The following is a 17,500-nucleotide window of genomic DNA, read 5'->3' on the forward strand; positions in this document are numbered from 1 at the left end:
TTTTTTGGCTTGGGTAATGTAGGCCTGCCTGCCCTTTTTGCTGGCATCAGTCTATCCAAGGTTTTAAATATCGGTTGTCGGTGATTTATTGGACGGTCAAAATCCATATCGGATAGCGGATATCGAGGATAAGTAGTATTTATCGGAATGATATTACCGAATGGTAATATACATAATATAATATTCTAAAATGTAATCTAACTATACTTAATGAAATATAAATATACCAAAATGTAAATAATTATGTTTAGGATCACTAACCAATTGTAGAAACTCGGGTTGGGTCAGGTTTAAAGCACATTGAATATGTGCTCGTTGCCCGAAATCAAAACTCAAACCAAAGGCTGATAATTCCGATTTTTGGGCCGACATTGTCGGCCGACAACTCACTTTATTGCCGCATTATCGGCGACAAACATTCAAAAATGATAACCGATTTAGAATCGAACTTATCATAGCGGAAGGCCCCAAAACCGATAAATCGTCGATAATATCGGTTTATCGGCCGATATTTAAAACATTGGTCCTACCTCATCAAGGTTATAGAAAAAACCCGACGCATAGAGCCTAGGCATGTTGGTGGAAGCTTAGGGGGGGCTAGGCGTTTTCCTTTTTTTAGTTTTTAATTATAATTACTGATAGTAAATGTCAATGTTATAGAAAACTTAGGAGCGGGACTAACACCTAGGCGCATTTCTTAAGTGGTGGATGATGTTTTGTTAAAGGTCGAGAGAGGTAGATGAGGTGTTCATAGTTTGTGTTTTAAGGAGGTTGGAGGATGTGGATGCTGCAATAGAGGAAATCATGATCAGTGCCTAAATGTTGCAGTTCATGTAAGCAGACCACACTCCTCTAGGCACTCCCAAAATATAGGTGGGTAACCTAGGTACTGCCTAGGCGTTAAGCACTAGGTAGGTGGCTAGGCGGAGGCTTTTTAAAACATTGTACCTCATCATCAGAGTTGAAACCTTTGTGGTTGTTTAATGTCAAACTGAATGGTTCTGGTTTTGGTTAGCACTTGGTACTTGCATGACATCCTACACTCCGTCACATTGGTTAACTTACTATTGGATGCCTAGTTGTGGGACTCCACAGACTACCTAATCCAATCCTTCCATTTTCTTTCTTGTTCCTTCAGTTCTTTTTAATCTGCATGGTTGTTCATACATCAATGTTGAGCTGATTGTTTAACATCTTGGTACTCTAGTCACTTTATGCATGGGCCTACATTTTGACTTCTGTTGCAGATAACTTGTGCCTTCCTGTTCCATCATTGGAACAAAACTGCTGTAGGCTTTTTCCCCCCCTTTTTCTTTTGGCATTTCCTGAAGATTTCGATGAAGCAAATCTATTTTTTGTACGATATCCTCTTTTCAGTTTTTTTTTTTTTTTTTTTAACCTGAGAAACAGGGTGGGATGCCCTGTTCATTTAAATATATTGAAAAAAAGTTTAGAAGAGGATAATACATCATCTGTAGTTGGAGAAAAAAACAGTGGGAGGAGTGAGTAGGGAGCGGACCATTGTCGTCACCTACCACACTAGACCTACTGCTTTCCTACAGCTAGAGAAAACAAAAAACCAAAAATTAAGACAACATTTCAGAGAGGGAATTGAAACAGCTACAATACTTTGATTAAAGACTGAAAAAAGCTAGGCGCAGCTAGCAGCTAACCAAAAGGGAGCATCTTCACAAAAATGTTCTTCTTCCTGCTGGGACTAGAGACGCAGGTGCTTAGTTGCTGGAGAAAAAGTCCCCATCATCAACAGGGGCGTTCTTCTTGGCTAGCTCCTGAAAGCCGAGATTGAGGGATGCCCTTCGAAGCCTCCTCGCCTTCCTATCATCTTCTGAACCTGACCAGAAAATTGAAAATCTCGCAATATTAGAAGCAGTTGAAAGCGAGATAGGCTGAATATCCTTGAAAATTAGAGAATTTCTACAGAACCAGATCCACCAACAAAAACATGGCAACAGAATCTTCCATATGGCTTTAGTATCTGAGCAAATATTGGGAACTTTGTGAAGCAGCAACAATTCTTCCATGTTCGTAGGCCAGCTGTTAGCTGGAAAGAGGGGGAGAAGGGAGTACCAAACATCGCGAGCAAATGGGCAGTGTATAAATAAGTGATCGTGAGTTTCTGTTTCCCGGTGACAGAAAGGACAATTTGGATCACCGTTCCATTCTTTTTTGATCAAATTATCCCTTGTGTTCAGCTTTCTTTTAGAAATAATCCAGAGATGAACTTTTACCTTTAAGGGAATGTTGGATTTCCAAATTGTGTTGAAGAACTGGGATTTTTGACCCCCTGAAGTAACAAATGAGTAAAAGGATTTTACAGTGAAAATGCCCGAAGAATGAAGAGGCCACCGTAAATCATCCAGCTCAGATGAGCCACCTGGATTAATATGCTCTAAGAAAGAGTGAAGATGGATAATGTCTGCCCTTTCGTTAGGGGAAATGCCCCTTCTAATTATGGGATGCCAATTCCATAAATTATTTAGCAATCTTCCTTGCGAACCAATGCTGCAGTTTTTCGAGAGGGCTAACTTATATGCATGTGGGAAGAGGCTGCTAAGAGTATTTGCTGAAGACTATTTATCATGCCAAAAACTGTCGGTGTTACCATCTCCAACATTCCATCTGACAATGTTAAAGAAGGTGGATTGAATGGAGAAAAGATCTTGAAAAAATCTTGAGGATGACATCTTCGGTTGGTAAGCAAAAGGATTGGCTCCATTTTTTGAATAAATGGAGAAAAACACTTTACTGAGAAAAGAGGTTCTGTCGAAAATTTTCCGAATCCATTTGGAGAGGAGGGCTGAATTAAAAGAGGGGATGTCAATCACCCCAAGCCCTCCTTCTACCTTAGATTTACAAACTGTTCCCCAGTTGATAAGACATTTTGTTCTAGAGTAACTGTGACTGCTATTCCAGAGGAAATTTCTTCTGATTTTATCTATGACCTTGATGACCCATATCGGCAACTTAAAGAAAGACATATAGTAGAGAGGGATGGAGGAGAGGACAGAGTTCATGAGAGTTAACCTACCTCCAATGAAGAGAGTTTTGTTTTTCCATAAAGATAGCTTCTTTTTGAATGATTCTAGGAGAGGTTGCCACTCTCTTTTTGATAGAGATCCTCTTTTCAGGGGAAGTCCCATGTAAGGGAAAGGGAGGGAACCGACAGAACAGCTGAGTATCTCGGCCAACGAGTTGCCTTTATGAGGGATTTTGCCAAGATAGAAGAGGTTAGTTTTCTGAGGATTTGCACAAAGCCCTGAAATGCTTGCAAAGATGGAGAGAATGGTCTTGAGAGTAACCATATCAGAGGAGTTAGCCCTAGAGAAGATGATTGTGTCATCCGCAAATTGAATGGTTCTAATGGAATTGAGATTACCTCTCAAATTGAGGTTAGAAAGGTCTCCTGAAGCTGCGCTGCATTTGAGCATCTGACCAAGAACATCCGCCACTAGCATAAAAAGAAGGGAGAGAGGATCGCCTTGTTTAAGACCCCTAAAACATTTGAAATAGGAGGTTGGGGAACCGTTAACCAAGACAGCTGATTTAGACGAAGAGATGATATGATGTATCCAGGAACACCACTTGGGGCCAAAGCCTCTAGCTTCAAGAAGGGAAAGAAGAAACGACCAGTTAACGCAGTCAAAAGCCTTATAAAAAAATCAACTTTAATGGCACAAACTTCTTTTTTCCCAGAAGAACAGTAGTTGATCATTTCATGACCTAAAAGAAAAGAGTCCAGAGAAGATTTGCCTGATTGGAAAGCCGATTGAGAGTTGTCGATGAGAAGGTGGAGGACTTTCCTAAGCCTGTTTGCCAGGGTTTTCGAAAAAATCTTGCATGAACTGTTAATCAGGCTTATTGGCCGAAAATCTTTGGGGGAGTTAGCATCATCCTTTTTGGGAATGAGACAAATGTGAGAATAATTAATATTGTGAAGAGATTGAGGGTGAGAATATAAGCCTTGAATGAACTCGATGACATCAGGTTTAATTACAGACCAAAACTTTTGATAAAACAGAATAGGAAGACCGTCAGGTCCCGGAGATTTATCGAGGTGAAGCCCAAAAACAGCATCAGTAATTTCCTGCGGGGAGAAGGGGAGATAGAGGGAAGATAGATCTATGTGCTCTTGAGGGTATAAAAGGTTCCAGTTGGGTCTCAGGCTGGAGACTGGGGGATTGCTGAAGAGGTTGGAGAAGAAAGTAAGAAAAGATTGTTTAATATCACTATCTGAGGAGATGAAAGAGTCATTGATAAGGAGGTGGGGAATGAAATTTTTTCTGCGGTGGTAGGATGCAACTTTATGAAAGAAAGCTGAATTATTGTCTCCTTTCAACCACTGAATACGGGATCTTTGCTTCCATTTGATCTCTTCAGCATTTGCAAGAGAAAGGACCTGATCCTTTAATTCAGATCTAAGCTGAATTTCAAGGGAGGATAGATTCCTGGACTCTTCGCTAATATTTAGGGAATGGATTTGAGCCATAAGATTAGAAAGAAGATGAGGAAGGGATCCAAAACAGTACCTTTTCCACCATTTGATTCTCTTTTTTATGAGTTTAAGTTTAAAAGGAAGGGACATATGGCGCTCTCCCCTCGAAGAGAAGACCAGCTGGATTCTATGAAGGAGTGAAATGAGGGGATAGATAACCCAATGTTACATTAAACGTTGGGCGCTCCTAGGCGCCGGACTTGGCGCCCAGCGCTTAGACGCCTAGGCGGGCGCCTAAGCGGTTTCTGGGCGGTTTTTTTCTTTTTCTTTTTTTAATTGTGATACTTGAAGATATATGTATATATATACTCAATCAACATTGCATAAATACAAAAATACCAACACATATGCTATCATTCCAAACTATAATAGTCAATCAAAAATTGCAATTTCATTCGTTATTGCTGCAACTTCAAAAACTGCAACTAATTATTGACTTATTGTTCTATTTTGTAGGTCAAAAACTGCAACTTCATTCGTTATTGCTGCAAATCCAAATGTTGAGAGCATGAATATTATAGTTTCAGCACTCAAACTCAATACAGATACATAATTATTGCATGTACAGTTGTATAGTAGGGGGCATTGAACAATTATTGCATGTACAGTTGCAAATCCAATAAGAGCACAACCGAACCCAAACAAAAAGGTTTTAACCCCTACTTCCTCAAGTGGGGTTTTTTCATGTTCTCTCTCCCTCTTGCTTCAAGAGTTCAATTTGTGAGCTAATTGAGGGACCAAAACATGCACTAGAAATTAAGAGCAATATTGGGAACCATTTCCAGTGGGCACAAGACAAATGGGGTGGAGCTCAAAATTCCTAGATTTGTAAGATTTGCTGATGGGATTAAATAAAACGATATTGCATTAATGTAGTAGACTGTAGAACTAATCAGATAGCATAACTGCCAACCAAAAAAAGGGAAAAAAAAGAAAAAACAAAGAACAAAACTAAACCAAACTTAAAAAAAGGAAAAAAGAGAAGAAGATAGGTTAGCAGTAATTATTTAGAACCTAGTTATTAAGTAAATACAGAGGGTAATTGCTTCTTTATCTTTACGGGCAACATAAAGGAGCTGAAAACGACGAGCTCTTAAGGGAGACCTGACTTACTGTGAAGAGATAGACGTCGGAGGTGAGAACGATGAGCTCGAAGATGAGCTCAGAAGTCCAAGACGTCGGAGGTGAGAACGACGAGCTCGGAAGTTAAGCTCGAAGACGATCGTCGATCTCCCAGGACGAGGTTGAAGACGAGCTCGGTCGGAAGTCCAGGACGAGGTTGAAGACGCGCTTAGGTTTTGGCAGAGATCTAAGATAGACGTCGACGGTTGGAGGTGAGAACGATGAGCTCGAAGATGAGCTCGGAAGTCCAGGACGTCGGAGGTGAGAACGACGAGCTCGGAAGTTAAGCTCGAAGACGATCGTCGATCTCCCAGGACGAGGTTGAAGACGCGCTTGGGTTTTGGCAGAGGTTAAAGACGATCGTCGATTTTTTTTTTTGCTGGCGGCGTCGGGTGAAACAGATTTAGGGTTGGTTTTACTTTTGAGTTTGGGTATTGGGTATTGGGTTTTGCCTTTTTTTTGGGTTTGGGTTTTTGGGAGCGCCCAACTTAATATTTTGGGCTTGAAATTGTAGGGCGGGCCGCTTAAGCGGCCCGCTTAGCCTTGGGCGGCCGCCTAGGCGCTTCCAGCGCCTAAACGTGGCCGCTCAGGGCATTTCTGCACGCCCTGAGCACCGCCTCCGCCTAGGCGGGCGCCTAGGCGGCCGCCCAGGCCGTTTTTTAGAACACTGAGATAACCACATCTTTTCAAATCTGAAGGGAGGGGGGACGACAGGGGAGTTGGTGTCCAGCATAATTGGACAATGATCTGAACATTGGGCTGGATAAGCAAACTGTACCATGAGAGGAAAGTTAGCTTCAAAGTCCAACGAAATAAAAAATTTGTCCAATCTGGCTAAAGATGGAGGGGATCTATGGTTGGACCAGGTGAATTTCCTCCCACTAAGAGGGAGGTTGATAAGATGGACAGAGTCAATGAGACGCTGGAAAGATTTAATATCTCTAAAGGAGCTAGAACGACCACTTCTTTCTTCTGAACTTAAGGTCATGTTAAAATCACCAAAAATAACCCATGGCAAAGCATGGGAGCTTCTAATCCTCTCAATTTCCCACCAGCATACCTCCCTCTCAGAAGGATCACAAGGAGCATATATGGAAGTTACTACGAAACTCCAATTGAAAGGTTTATGAGTTAGGGTGGCCGAAACAGAGAAAATGTCAGAGGACGAGGAAGAGCAGGAAAAAATATCCTCGTTCCATCCCAGAGAGTCCGTAGCATCAAGAGATACCCATGATGAAATGAATTTCCCCCCCTCAAGGATTTAAGAAAAGAAGGGCTAGGGGCTGAGATTTTAGATTCCTGCAGACCAACCAGATTGACTTTGGCAAGGGAAAGGCACTCCCTGATCAACCTCCGCTTAGCAGGATTATTTAATCCACGAACATTCCAAGATCCTATACGCATGGATACCGATGAATGGCAACTTAGAAAGAAGAAGGGGGCTCAAAGAGGAAGGGCCTTTAGAGACATCCTATTTTGGATCTCTATCAAACCTGACGGATCCACCGGTTCGAGGATCCCACAGTTCACAGAGATCTCCTCCAAAAACTCCAGATCAGATGAAGGGATAGGAGGAGTGGATACAGAGGAAGAGGATTTCGGTTTAGAATTACCTGAAGACTTACCCTTCTTTAGCATGGCAAGATGTTTCCTGAAGGGCAGGTGCAAAGGGTGGTTGCTTGAAACTTTCTTCTTGGCCGGCTTGGGCTTTCTCTTTGCAATTTCGAATCCTGGGGGAATATCGGAGGAAGAGGCAATGTCCTTGGAATCTGAAGAGCTGATCTGGATGGCTATATCTTCTTTAGGAGATAAGGATGGAGCGTCTACCAGGTGGGGAAAAGCTGCTTTGAGAGTGGACCAGGAGTCTTTAGAGATGTCGATCGTGATGCCTTTGAAGGAGACGGCCATAAGCTCTGGCGGAGCTGCTGGATCAGCTGGGTGATGAGAAGGAAGGTTTGAGCCTCCAGCCTCCACCAAAGGGCTTTTACCTTTTAGGTCAGGCTGGCTGGGTCTCGAAGATGGGGACAAAAAACTCTGGGGGGGGCCTTGATGAGGCAGGACCTTAGGGGAATGGGGTGGGGCTCCTTCTTTACGGACAAAAGCTTCGAAAAGATCACGGTCTCTGTCTTTGTCCGCTGGCAAAGGGTCACCAACCACTCTCAGTTTGACCGAACCTTCCAAGATGTGGACTCCATTGTCTGATTCATACCTAAAGATAACTTCTTGGGGGATTTCGGAGGGATCCCTAACTTGCAGCATCGCTTTACAAGCTAGGGCTTCTTTTTTGAGCATAACATCATCAGAGAAGGCGATAACATCTCCAATGTCCACAAGGATGATAGTAATGAACTCCGAGTCCCAAAGGTGAATTGGGAGGTCAAGAACTTCCACTCAAACATAAAAAACTTTGGTAAAACTTTAAGGCCAACTGACTCTGACCAAGGAGAGAAGCTACCACCGAAATTTCCCATATTGAAGAAAGGTTTGGAGCAGGCATAGTCCAGTGTCTCCGCATCAGGAAACTGGATAAAATAGGAATTTTCCGATGTTTGCCTGATCACATGAGCCCAGTTCTCTACCTTGAGGTGGAACTCCAAGTTTTCCACCAGCTCCGCAAAAGAGGGTTTTCCGACTTGGATCTGGAAATGGGCATATCTCGAGAACTCTACCAAACTCGAGCTGACAGAGGGAGGGAGAGAAACCTTAGGAAGAAGAGGGGGAGGGGGAGGAGGTTGTTGAGGAGGAATGCTGAGCAAAGGAGGTTGCTTTTGTTAGGGCAACTAGCAGAAGTGTGTCCAACATGATTGCAGGCAAAGCATTTGAACGCTCCAAGAGAGCACTTTTTCGCCATGTGATCAGAGTTACCACAAAGAAAGCACCTAGGAATCTTATGGGGGTGGAAAGGCTTAGGGAAGGAGGTTGGGGATCTCGGTCTTTTAGGCCTCCTTTTGTAAGACACTGTGGTCCAGCCCGAGTCTGGAGTGGGAAGAAGACCTTTAGAAGAAGGCGGAGGGACGGAAGGGGGTACTGTGGGCTTGGAGCCCTTCAGAATCTCAGCAAAGGATGGTTTAGAAGAGGAAGCTTTGATCTGTGGGTGACGGAGTGGAAGTGAACAGGATGGAAAAGAGGACTTTGGATGTTGAGATGTGGGTGAAGGTTGGGCGAGGGTTGGAGCCGGAGACGAAGAGGTTGAGAAAAGGGGAGAGATGGTGATCTTACCGCCGCTGATGGAGACTAGACGCCGTCTGGGAACTCGCACCGCCGCCTGCGCCCTTTCGCCTCTCCTGTTCACCTGCTCCATCCCAAGACCCAATCTAGACATTTATCCTCTTTTCAGTTTTCAATACATGGGTTTAAGGATATTGTCATCTGGTCCTTTCTATTGACAATTGGGCTTTCAGGGATCACAGAATTATTTCATCCGTTGTCCCTAGTCGTCAAATTAATTCTGAAAATCTCCACATAACAATTTACACTTGGAAGGTGTAGGTGTTTACTCGTATTATGAAACCGTTTTGGTTTATCCCATGCACATATGTCTTCCATATTCATAACAAGATTAGACGAGGATAGGTTTGATATTGGTCAGTCAAGCCATCTTGATGCAACAAACTATCATGATGTACAATAATTTTTACTCCGTGAATGTCCGTTTTTCATTATATTTTGATGATGTTTCGCGAGCAAATGGCAACTTGTGGATTGTGACTCTCTTTTTCCTTATTAGGCCTCAATTGTTCTTCTATTTGAATAAATTTGTTTCTGGCAATTAGTGGGCGTCATATGTCCACGGAGTGATTAAACAGCTTGTTTATGTTAAACAGTTAGTATAGATCTGAATGCATGACTCAGCAACGCATCTAAATTAAAACATGCAAACAAGTGCATCATAGTTTTTGCAAAGGAGGTAAGATTATGAATTATAACCTATCATTGTCAGTTAGCAACTACTGTGTCTTTTTACTGCACCTGTTAAAGTTAAACATGGGAGCCTCCTCTTCTTTGAGCTTTACCATTTGCAAAGAATGCAAAGATTTGCTCAAAATTTCTGCTTATTTGGTGAGGTTGAGCCTGAGGGGGGCTTGCCAAATTCACAGCCAGACGTGACTTTTGGAAGCTACAGAAGATTTCAGGAATTAGTATTGGCTAAGCTGGATGAGGCCCACAAAGAGATCATCTTTAAGAGTCGTCATAATTTGTTCTTTAGCAATAAGAAAATACATTAAATAACAATTTTTCACGCATGATTGTTGTAAAAGAAATGTCGTCTCCTGCGAATGGAATATTTAAAGAGAGCATGACTCATTTCAAATTTGGTTTTTACTCAAAGAAGTCAACTGTTTTTGCAACCTTTCGGTCTGTCGTATGACTCCTGTTTTGTGTTGGCGTTGTTCTGTTCCCGTGACATAAATATACAAGAGGAGGTTTTTGACACTGGGTTCATACTACGTTTTCAGTACTCCTGTCTCAAATATTCTCAGGTTGCAAACTTATTGTTTTCTGCAATTGATTATGTAACTGTAGAAAAAAGATTATGCCTCGTGACTCTGAGTACTTTCCTATGTGTGATTGGTCTCTTCACATGCGTTATTCTCTGTTGGTCGTCCTGCCTCATGGATTTATTACACGCTCGTCTGCTTCTGCTGTTTATTTATTTCATTAATCTCTTGTTATGCTACTTTTTTCAACAAGAGCAAGCTAAAAGTTTACCATCTAACCAAGTACTTGAGGATTCAAACCACAATCGAATGATTACACGACCAAACTGGGCAAATTCTATGGCTGGATGCGGAGACGGAAGAAGAGATCTCCATGGAGCGGTGGTTTACCAAATAATCGCCTACACCATTAAAAACAACAATGCAAGCATCAATCAATCAAACTCTTGTATAATTGACCTGTCCTTATCCAAATTCTCCCCTTTATTAGTAAAACAACATTTGGCCTAGGCTTGTCTCCGTGTATACTCATGCATTATTTAGTTTTCTATGCATAGGCTTTAGCCTCGAAACAATATAATGGAAAAAGTATATTGTAAGGCAAAAGATGCCTCTGATTGAGTCGTTGCGACATTCTTTTCTTCCTCCTCCCCAACTTGATAGGAAAATGGTGCAACAGGACACTTGGGTTCGGTGGCTTAACCCCCGTGACGTCCTTCCCGTATTAGTTTGTATGAGACTATATTTAAAAATTTTGAAAAATCGCAGGAAAAGTTTGCTCTGCCAAGGTTTTACATTAAAATTCTCTTGTTCTACTAAATAATTAGAAAATCTTCATATTCTATTGAACTCGGGGAAACACCAATATATATCTACTCCTCTATACAAATGAGAGAACCCAAGATTCACTATTCATGCTACAGTGATATTTTATTATATTATTGTTACTGTAGCCTACAGGATACTGGATACTATAGCATTTTTTAAAAAACGATGTAGCACACGGAAATACTACAACGTTTTAAAAACCTATAGCAGAGGCGGGAACCGTAGTGGTTTAAAATTTTAAAAATATTACCGTAGCATTAAAAATCAAGATTACTGTAGCGAGAAAAAAATAATATGCCGTGCTTTGCACAATGTTCATGACTAGTTAGCTTAATACTAAATCCTGATAAGTTTGTCAAATTCAACATAAAAAGAGATGCGTTACCATGTCTTAGGATAGTGCAAATCAGTTGAATAGAATTTATATATTTATTTATTTGGTTTGGATGGAATGATTCGCTTTTATGCAAACATTTGAGGCAAAAAGATCTCTGTAGTTTCATATTTTTTTTCCTTCTCTCTCTCTCTCATTTTTTTTTTTTGAAAAAAATATAAGATATTCAAATAGATATACAAACAACATTTAAAAGAGCAAGTCACCGAGGCTTGGTGTTATTATGCATCAGAGTTTTTCCCCTTTGACCGCATGTATTATTAAATTGTGTATGTTGTCTTCTGAATTTAACAAAGATGTTGATCAAATGGATTAGGGAGTATGACGCGTTGCTTTGGTACCCTCCGGGCCTTCACGGATCATTGAAGTGCTACGTCGTTTGCGTTGACTCATTAATCCGGAAGCACGCCGTACTGAATATTTCACAACTTCCCATGTGGCTGCCACGTATTACGAGGATCTTGTGGGGCCCAATATGAAAAGGCTCGGGAGCTATGCATATTTTACTTCACATGGTGTCAAAGTTTGATTCCATCCAGTAGTTTTCAGGCCTAGGAGAGATTTTACGAGTAATAATTTTATGACGTGCATGTAACCAGTGAGAGCTGCAGGTAACAAAAAAAATATGGACTATAAAAGTTTTCGAATTATGTGTAGTAAACAACAAGGTCGTGAGATTTATGCATTGAACCGTGCTATGGAGTTTGAAACTGTCACTTTCAACTCCCAAGAGGCTTAATTTCTAGAAGAATAACATACATCTCATTCAGACGAGCACAGGTATTTTATGCAAGCGTACGTGTTTCATCAATATTAATTTCTGAATTCTCATCTCTATCATCATATAATTTAAGAAATAAATTAGTGATTAACCTGTGAATGATGTTGGATTAAAATTGTTTGGCTGGGTATATTTACAAGTAATCATATCTTCAAAATATTCACCGAATATATATAGCCTCACCAAAACCTACTACCACTGTGCAAATTCCTAGATAAAAAAATTCAAACCTTTTCCCTTGGCAATTGGAGCGATCCAACCTCCCTCTTTCTGCACCTCCATCTTCATTTTGCCATTCAAACTCTCAACTGCAATATCTCTCTGTACACGCCCCAAAATCTTCTCCTCTCTCACTCTCTTGTGTACCATTGGCTGACTCTTGCGGCCACATTTAATGCCACCTAATCCCAACTCGTACACATTTCAAGTTTAAAGCCAGCGCATGCATGCACATAACCATACCAAGCTCAAATTCAATCCAGATTGTTGCCATAGCCAAAGGAAAACTCCAACATGAATCTCTCCTTCAATCTCCCTCTCTTGCTTCTGCTGCTAGTTTCACCTCTGTTCTTTCGTTTCATCTCCTCTGATGACACTTCAGATGCTCTTCTCTCGTTGAAGATGTCAATCGTCGACGACCCATTTCATGTTCTTGATGAATGGTCATCTGAAAACCCTGATTACTGCAATTGGACAGGTGTCACTTGTGATCAATCCAACTCCATCGTCAGCCTGAATCTGTCAGCTTCATCTCTGACAGGTTCAATCTCTCCTGCACTTGGCCAGCTCGCTTCTCTTGTAACTCTTGATCTCTCTGATAACCGATTGGCTGGTAACATCCCTCCTAAGCTTTCAAACATTTCTTCACTTGAAATATTGTTGTTGTATTCAAATAGTCTTTCGGGCACCATTCCTTCGAGCTTAGGCTTATTATCGAACCTCAGAGTCCTTCGACTCGGTGATAATGCTGAGTTGACAGGAATAATTCCTCATTCATTTGGTGATCTTTTGAACCTGACAATTCTTGGGCTTGCTTCCTGTAATATACGTGGTCCGATACCGAACAGATTGGGTGAGTTGGGCAGATTGCAGAACTTAGTTTTGCAGCAGAATAGACTTGGGGGTTCGATACCGAAAAGTTTGGGGAACTGTAAAGATTTGATGGTGCTCACGTTGGCAGAGAACCAATTTACTGGGACTCTGCCTGTTGAGCTTGGTGACTTAAACAGTCTGCAAGTTTTAAACCTTGCTAATAATTCACTAGAAGGAAATATACCAACCCAAATTGGTAGATTGAGCCAACTTGTGTACCTCAACTTGATGGGAAACAAGCTTGAGGGCTCAATTCCGGGTTCAATTGGAGAATTGGGTAACCTGCAGACACTTGATTTGTCAATGAATTTGCTTGAGGGTGAGATTCCAAAGGAACTAGAACAGTTGGAAGAGCTGGTATTTCTAGTTCTTTCGGGTAATAAATTTTCAGCATTGTTGCCTGAAAACATCTGTCAAAATTCACCTGGCTTAGAACATTTGCTTCTATCAACTAACAGCTTTACTGGAAAAATTCCTATCAGTTTGATTGACTGCGCATCGTTGAAACAGTTAGATTTATCTAACAATAGTCTAACTGGGCAAATTCCTTCTGAGCTCGGCGAGCTTTACAATCTCACTGATCTTCTTCTCAACAACAATAGCCTCTCTGGATCAATCCCTCGCAGTTTTGGTAATCTTTCCAATCTTCAGACACTGGCATTGTACCACAATGAACTGAGAGGTGAAATTCCTGAAGAACTTTTTCGATTACGGAATTTGCAGATTCTATACTTATATGAAAATCAACTGTCTGGTGAAATTCCATTGGCCATCGGTAACTGCTCGAGCTTGCAGATGATTGATTTCTTTGGAAATCAGTTCAGTGGTAGCATACCTATTACCATCGGTCGACTGAAGGAACTGAACTTTCTGCATCTTAGGCAGAATAGTCTTTCTGGCGAGATTCCAGCCACTTTGGGGAATTGCAAGCAGCTTACTATTCTTGATGTGGCTGATAATCAGTTAACTGGCAAACTTCCAGCAACATTCGGGTTCTTAGAATCTCTTCAACAGTTCATGCTCTATAACAATTCACTTGAAGGTAATATTCCTGATGAGATGTTCAACTGCAAAAATATTACCAGGGTGAACTTGTCCAATAACAGACTCAATGGAAGCATCCTCCCTCTTTGTGCTTCGAGCTTCCTCCTCTCTTTTGATCTAACTAACAATTCCTTCAATCTTGAGATTCCTGCGCAATTGGGAAACTCCGCGCTTCTTGAAAGAATCCGGCTAGGCAGTAACAAATTGACCGGCGAAATTCCTCCGATGCTTGGAGATATCGACGCTTTATCTCTTCTTGATCTGTCGAGCAATTTGCTCACTGGAGAGATACCGAGAGAGTTGGCTTCTTGTAAAGGATTGACACACATTGATGTCAATGGTAACAAGCTCACTGGAGCTGTTCCTCATTGGCTAGGGAGCTTGCCTAATTTGGGAGAACTTAAGCTCTCTTCTAATAAGTTCTCAGGTCCTCTTCCTATCGAACTCTTCAACTCTTCCAACCTCCTGAGGCTTTCTCTTGATGATAATGTGCTAAATGGTTCACTTCCTTCTCAAATTGCCAATCTTGCATCTTTGAATGTTCTTAACCTTGCTCACAACAAATTCACTGGTCCTATCCCTCCTTCAATTGGAAAGTTAACCAAGCTCTATGACCTTCGTCTCTCTAGCAATTTCTTCACTGATGATATTCCTTTTGAGATTGAGCAGCTGCAGAATCTACAGACTGCACTCGACCTGAGCTTCAACAACCTCACAGGAGGAATACCAACATCCTTGTTCTCGCTCTCCAAACTTGAAGTTCTCAACCTCTCTCACAATTTTCTGACTGGAGAAGTCCCTCATCAGATCGGCGATATGAGAAGCTTAGTCAAGCTGGATCTCTCCTATAATGAACTTCAAGGAAAGCTAGATGGAGGGTTCTCTCACTGGCCACCACAATCTTTTTCTGGAAATGTTGCACTCTGTGGTATCCCCCTCCAAGGATGCGTTGGTTCAGCACCAAATAATCGCCGTTCGAACCTAAACTCTGCATCCATAGGGGTGCTCTCTGCCTCTCTGACTATCGCCTTTATTTTTCTGCTCATTGGTCTTGCGATCTTTTTCAGAAGACGACATTTACTAAAATCAAGTGAAGTTAAGTGTGTTTATTCTACAACTTCGTCACAAGTCGAAAGAGAGCTGGTCCTGAAAGGCTCAGGTAGACGAGATTTCAAGTGGGATGCAATCATGGAAGCTACTAAACACCTACAAGACGAGTTTATTATCGGTTCAGGTGGTTCAGGGACGGTCTACAGAGCTGAGTTGCCCACTGGAGAAATTGTTGCGGTGAAGAAAATTGTACATAAAGAAAACGAACTCTTCTTAAGTGATAAAAGTTTCGGAAGGGAGATTAGAACACTGGGAAGAATCAGACACCGACATCTTGTGAAGCTGTTGGGATTTCTTAACGGCACAAATGGATCGAACCTGATCGTTTATGATTACATGGAGAATGGTAGTCTATGGGACTGGCTTCACAGGCCTACGGTGAGTCAGAAGAAGAGGAAGGAGCTCAACTGGGAACTAAGATTGAAAATTGCAACGGGGCTTGCGAAGGGAGTGGAGTATCTGCACTGTGATTGTGTGCCAAAGATCATTCACAGAGACATCAAATCGAGCAATGTTCTCCTCGATGGAGATTTGGAGGCCCATTTGGGTGATTTCGGGCTAGCAAAATTTATCACTGAAAATCACAGAACAAACTCGAAAGGCTACACTGAGTCTGAATCCTTATTCGCAGGCTCCTTTGGCTACATTGCGCCGGGTACGCATCTAATATTTGCCATTGGCAGTAATATCATAATTTTTTTATTACTACGTAATTTATCAATCTTTGTTTTCCATTTTGAACAGAGTATGCTTGCTCTCTAAGGGCGACGGAGAAGAGTGATGTTTACAGCATGGGGATAGTGCTAATGGAGCTGGCGAGCGGGCGATCGCCTACCTCTAGGTCATTTGGGGATGATATGGACATGGTTAGATGGGTCGAATCTAGAATGGGCTCACAATCTTGGAGCTGCGAGGAGTTGCTGGATTCGTCTCTGAAACCCTTGGCAACACATGAGCAGTCATCGATGTTCGAAGTGCTCGAGGTGGCTCTCCAGTGTACAAGAACGGCTGCAGCGGAGCGGCCTACATCAAGAAAAGTCTCTGAGCTTCTGCTTCAGATTTCCTCAAGGATGCATAGGCTTGGTTCTGGGAAAAAGAACGTAGTTTAGGACTTGAGAGTTTGTTTATTCGATCTTCAACGTGCAGTATTAGGCCGTTAATATTGTCTGTTCCCGTTCAGTTGTCATTTGTGCCGCGCGTTTTTTGGTTGATTTCAAGTTCTGAATGTTCTTCTGGTGTGCCGCTTTATGCAAAATTCCTTTATGCAAAATGCCTAAAAGGATAACCCCTACCAGCATTCGCAAAAATGGCGATCAGAACACGATCTTTAATATTGAAAGGTCCAGGATTCAGGGAGAAGGACCATCCAATCATGGGAACTCTCACTTTCTTTTCAGGCAAATATAGGTGATAATTGCACATCAAAGTTACGCTGATATTCGCGCGGAGAAGTGATACGCGAAGGGTGTAATAACTCCATTCACAGTTCATGGAAGAAACACCCATATTCCATTTTTATTCTGCAATAAAGAATGATACTATGTACAATGGTATAGAACTCTATCCTACCTGCAGCCACAATATTCAACGGGAAAAAAATACATAGGCGAAACAAAACAATGCTTGTCATGGAAGTTTGCTGGTGGGATGCTTTGATGGACCTATTACCCATGTTATGACAAACTCTCCAGGATAAGCTAATATCAATCACACAAGAGCACAAAAAATATTAAGAATACACGAATACAAAGATATACGTGGTTCCGCTTGTAGCCTACATCCACGGGCGAAGAAGGAGAGAAGCTTTACTAAATATTGAGGAATACAAACTGGAATCTCTCAATCACTCAATCCTAAATCACACCCCAAAAGCCTAATACAACTATCAACTAAAAAAATAAAAGAGAAGAAAAGTAAATAGGCTTCACAAAAGAACTCTCTCTTCTTGATTGGTGCTCTGAAGATTGATGAATCCAATTGAAAATAGCACATCTACAAGAACATATTTCCTTTTAAAGGAAATTGAAAATAGCACTTCAGTATATATGAGTCCCTCGCCGGCATATTCGGTTGTATTTACAAACACTCTGGGTGTCTATGGGTCTTGCGAAGACAATTTCATTATCCAATTCTCTGGCCAGTAAAAAGCTCATGAAAAGCTGGGCGTTGTGAGGAAA

The 17,500-nt window shown here is 41.6% G+C and overlaps 1 protein-coding gene across 1 annotated transcript; it reads left to right on the top strand.

The window, feature by feature from the left end:
• Positions 12,255-16,548, top strand: LOC109833423 (LRR receptor-like serine/threonine-protein kinase GSO1). The gene is made up of 2 exons (XM_020401079.1): positions 12,255-15,978; positions 16,068-16,548. Exons 1-2 carry the CDS (start codon positions 12,591-12,593, stop codon positions 16,430-16,432), a joined length of 3,753 nt encoding a protein of 1,250 aa, XP_020256668.1. The 5' UTR covers positions 12,255-12,590; the 3' UTR covers positions 16,433-16,548.

Source organism: Asparagus officinalis, chromosome 3, assembly GCF_001876935.1.
Source record: "Asparagus officinalis chromosome 3, Aspof.V1, whole genome shotgun sequence".
In the NCBI taxonomy this organism is placed as follows: Eukaryota; Viridiplantae; Streptophyta; class Magnoliopsida; order Asparagales; family Asparagaceae; genus Asparagus; species Asparagus officinalis.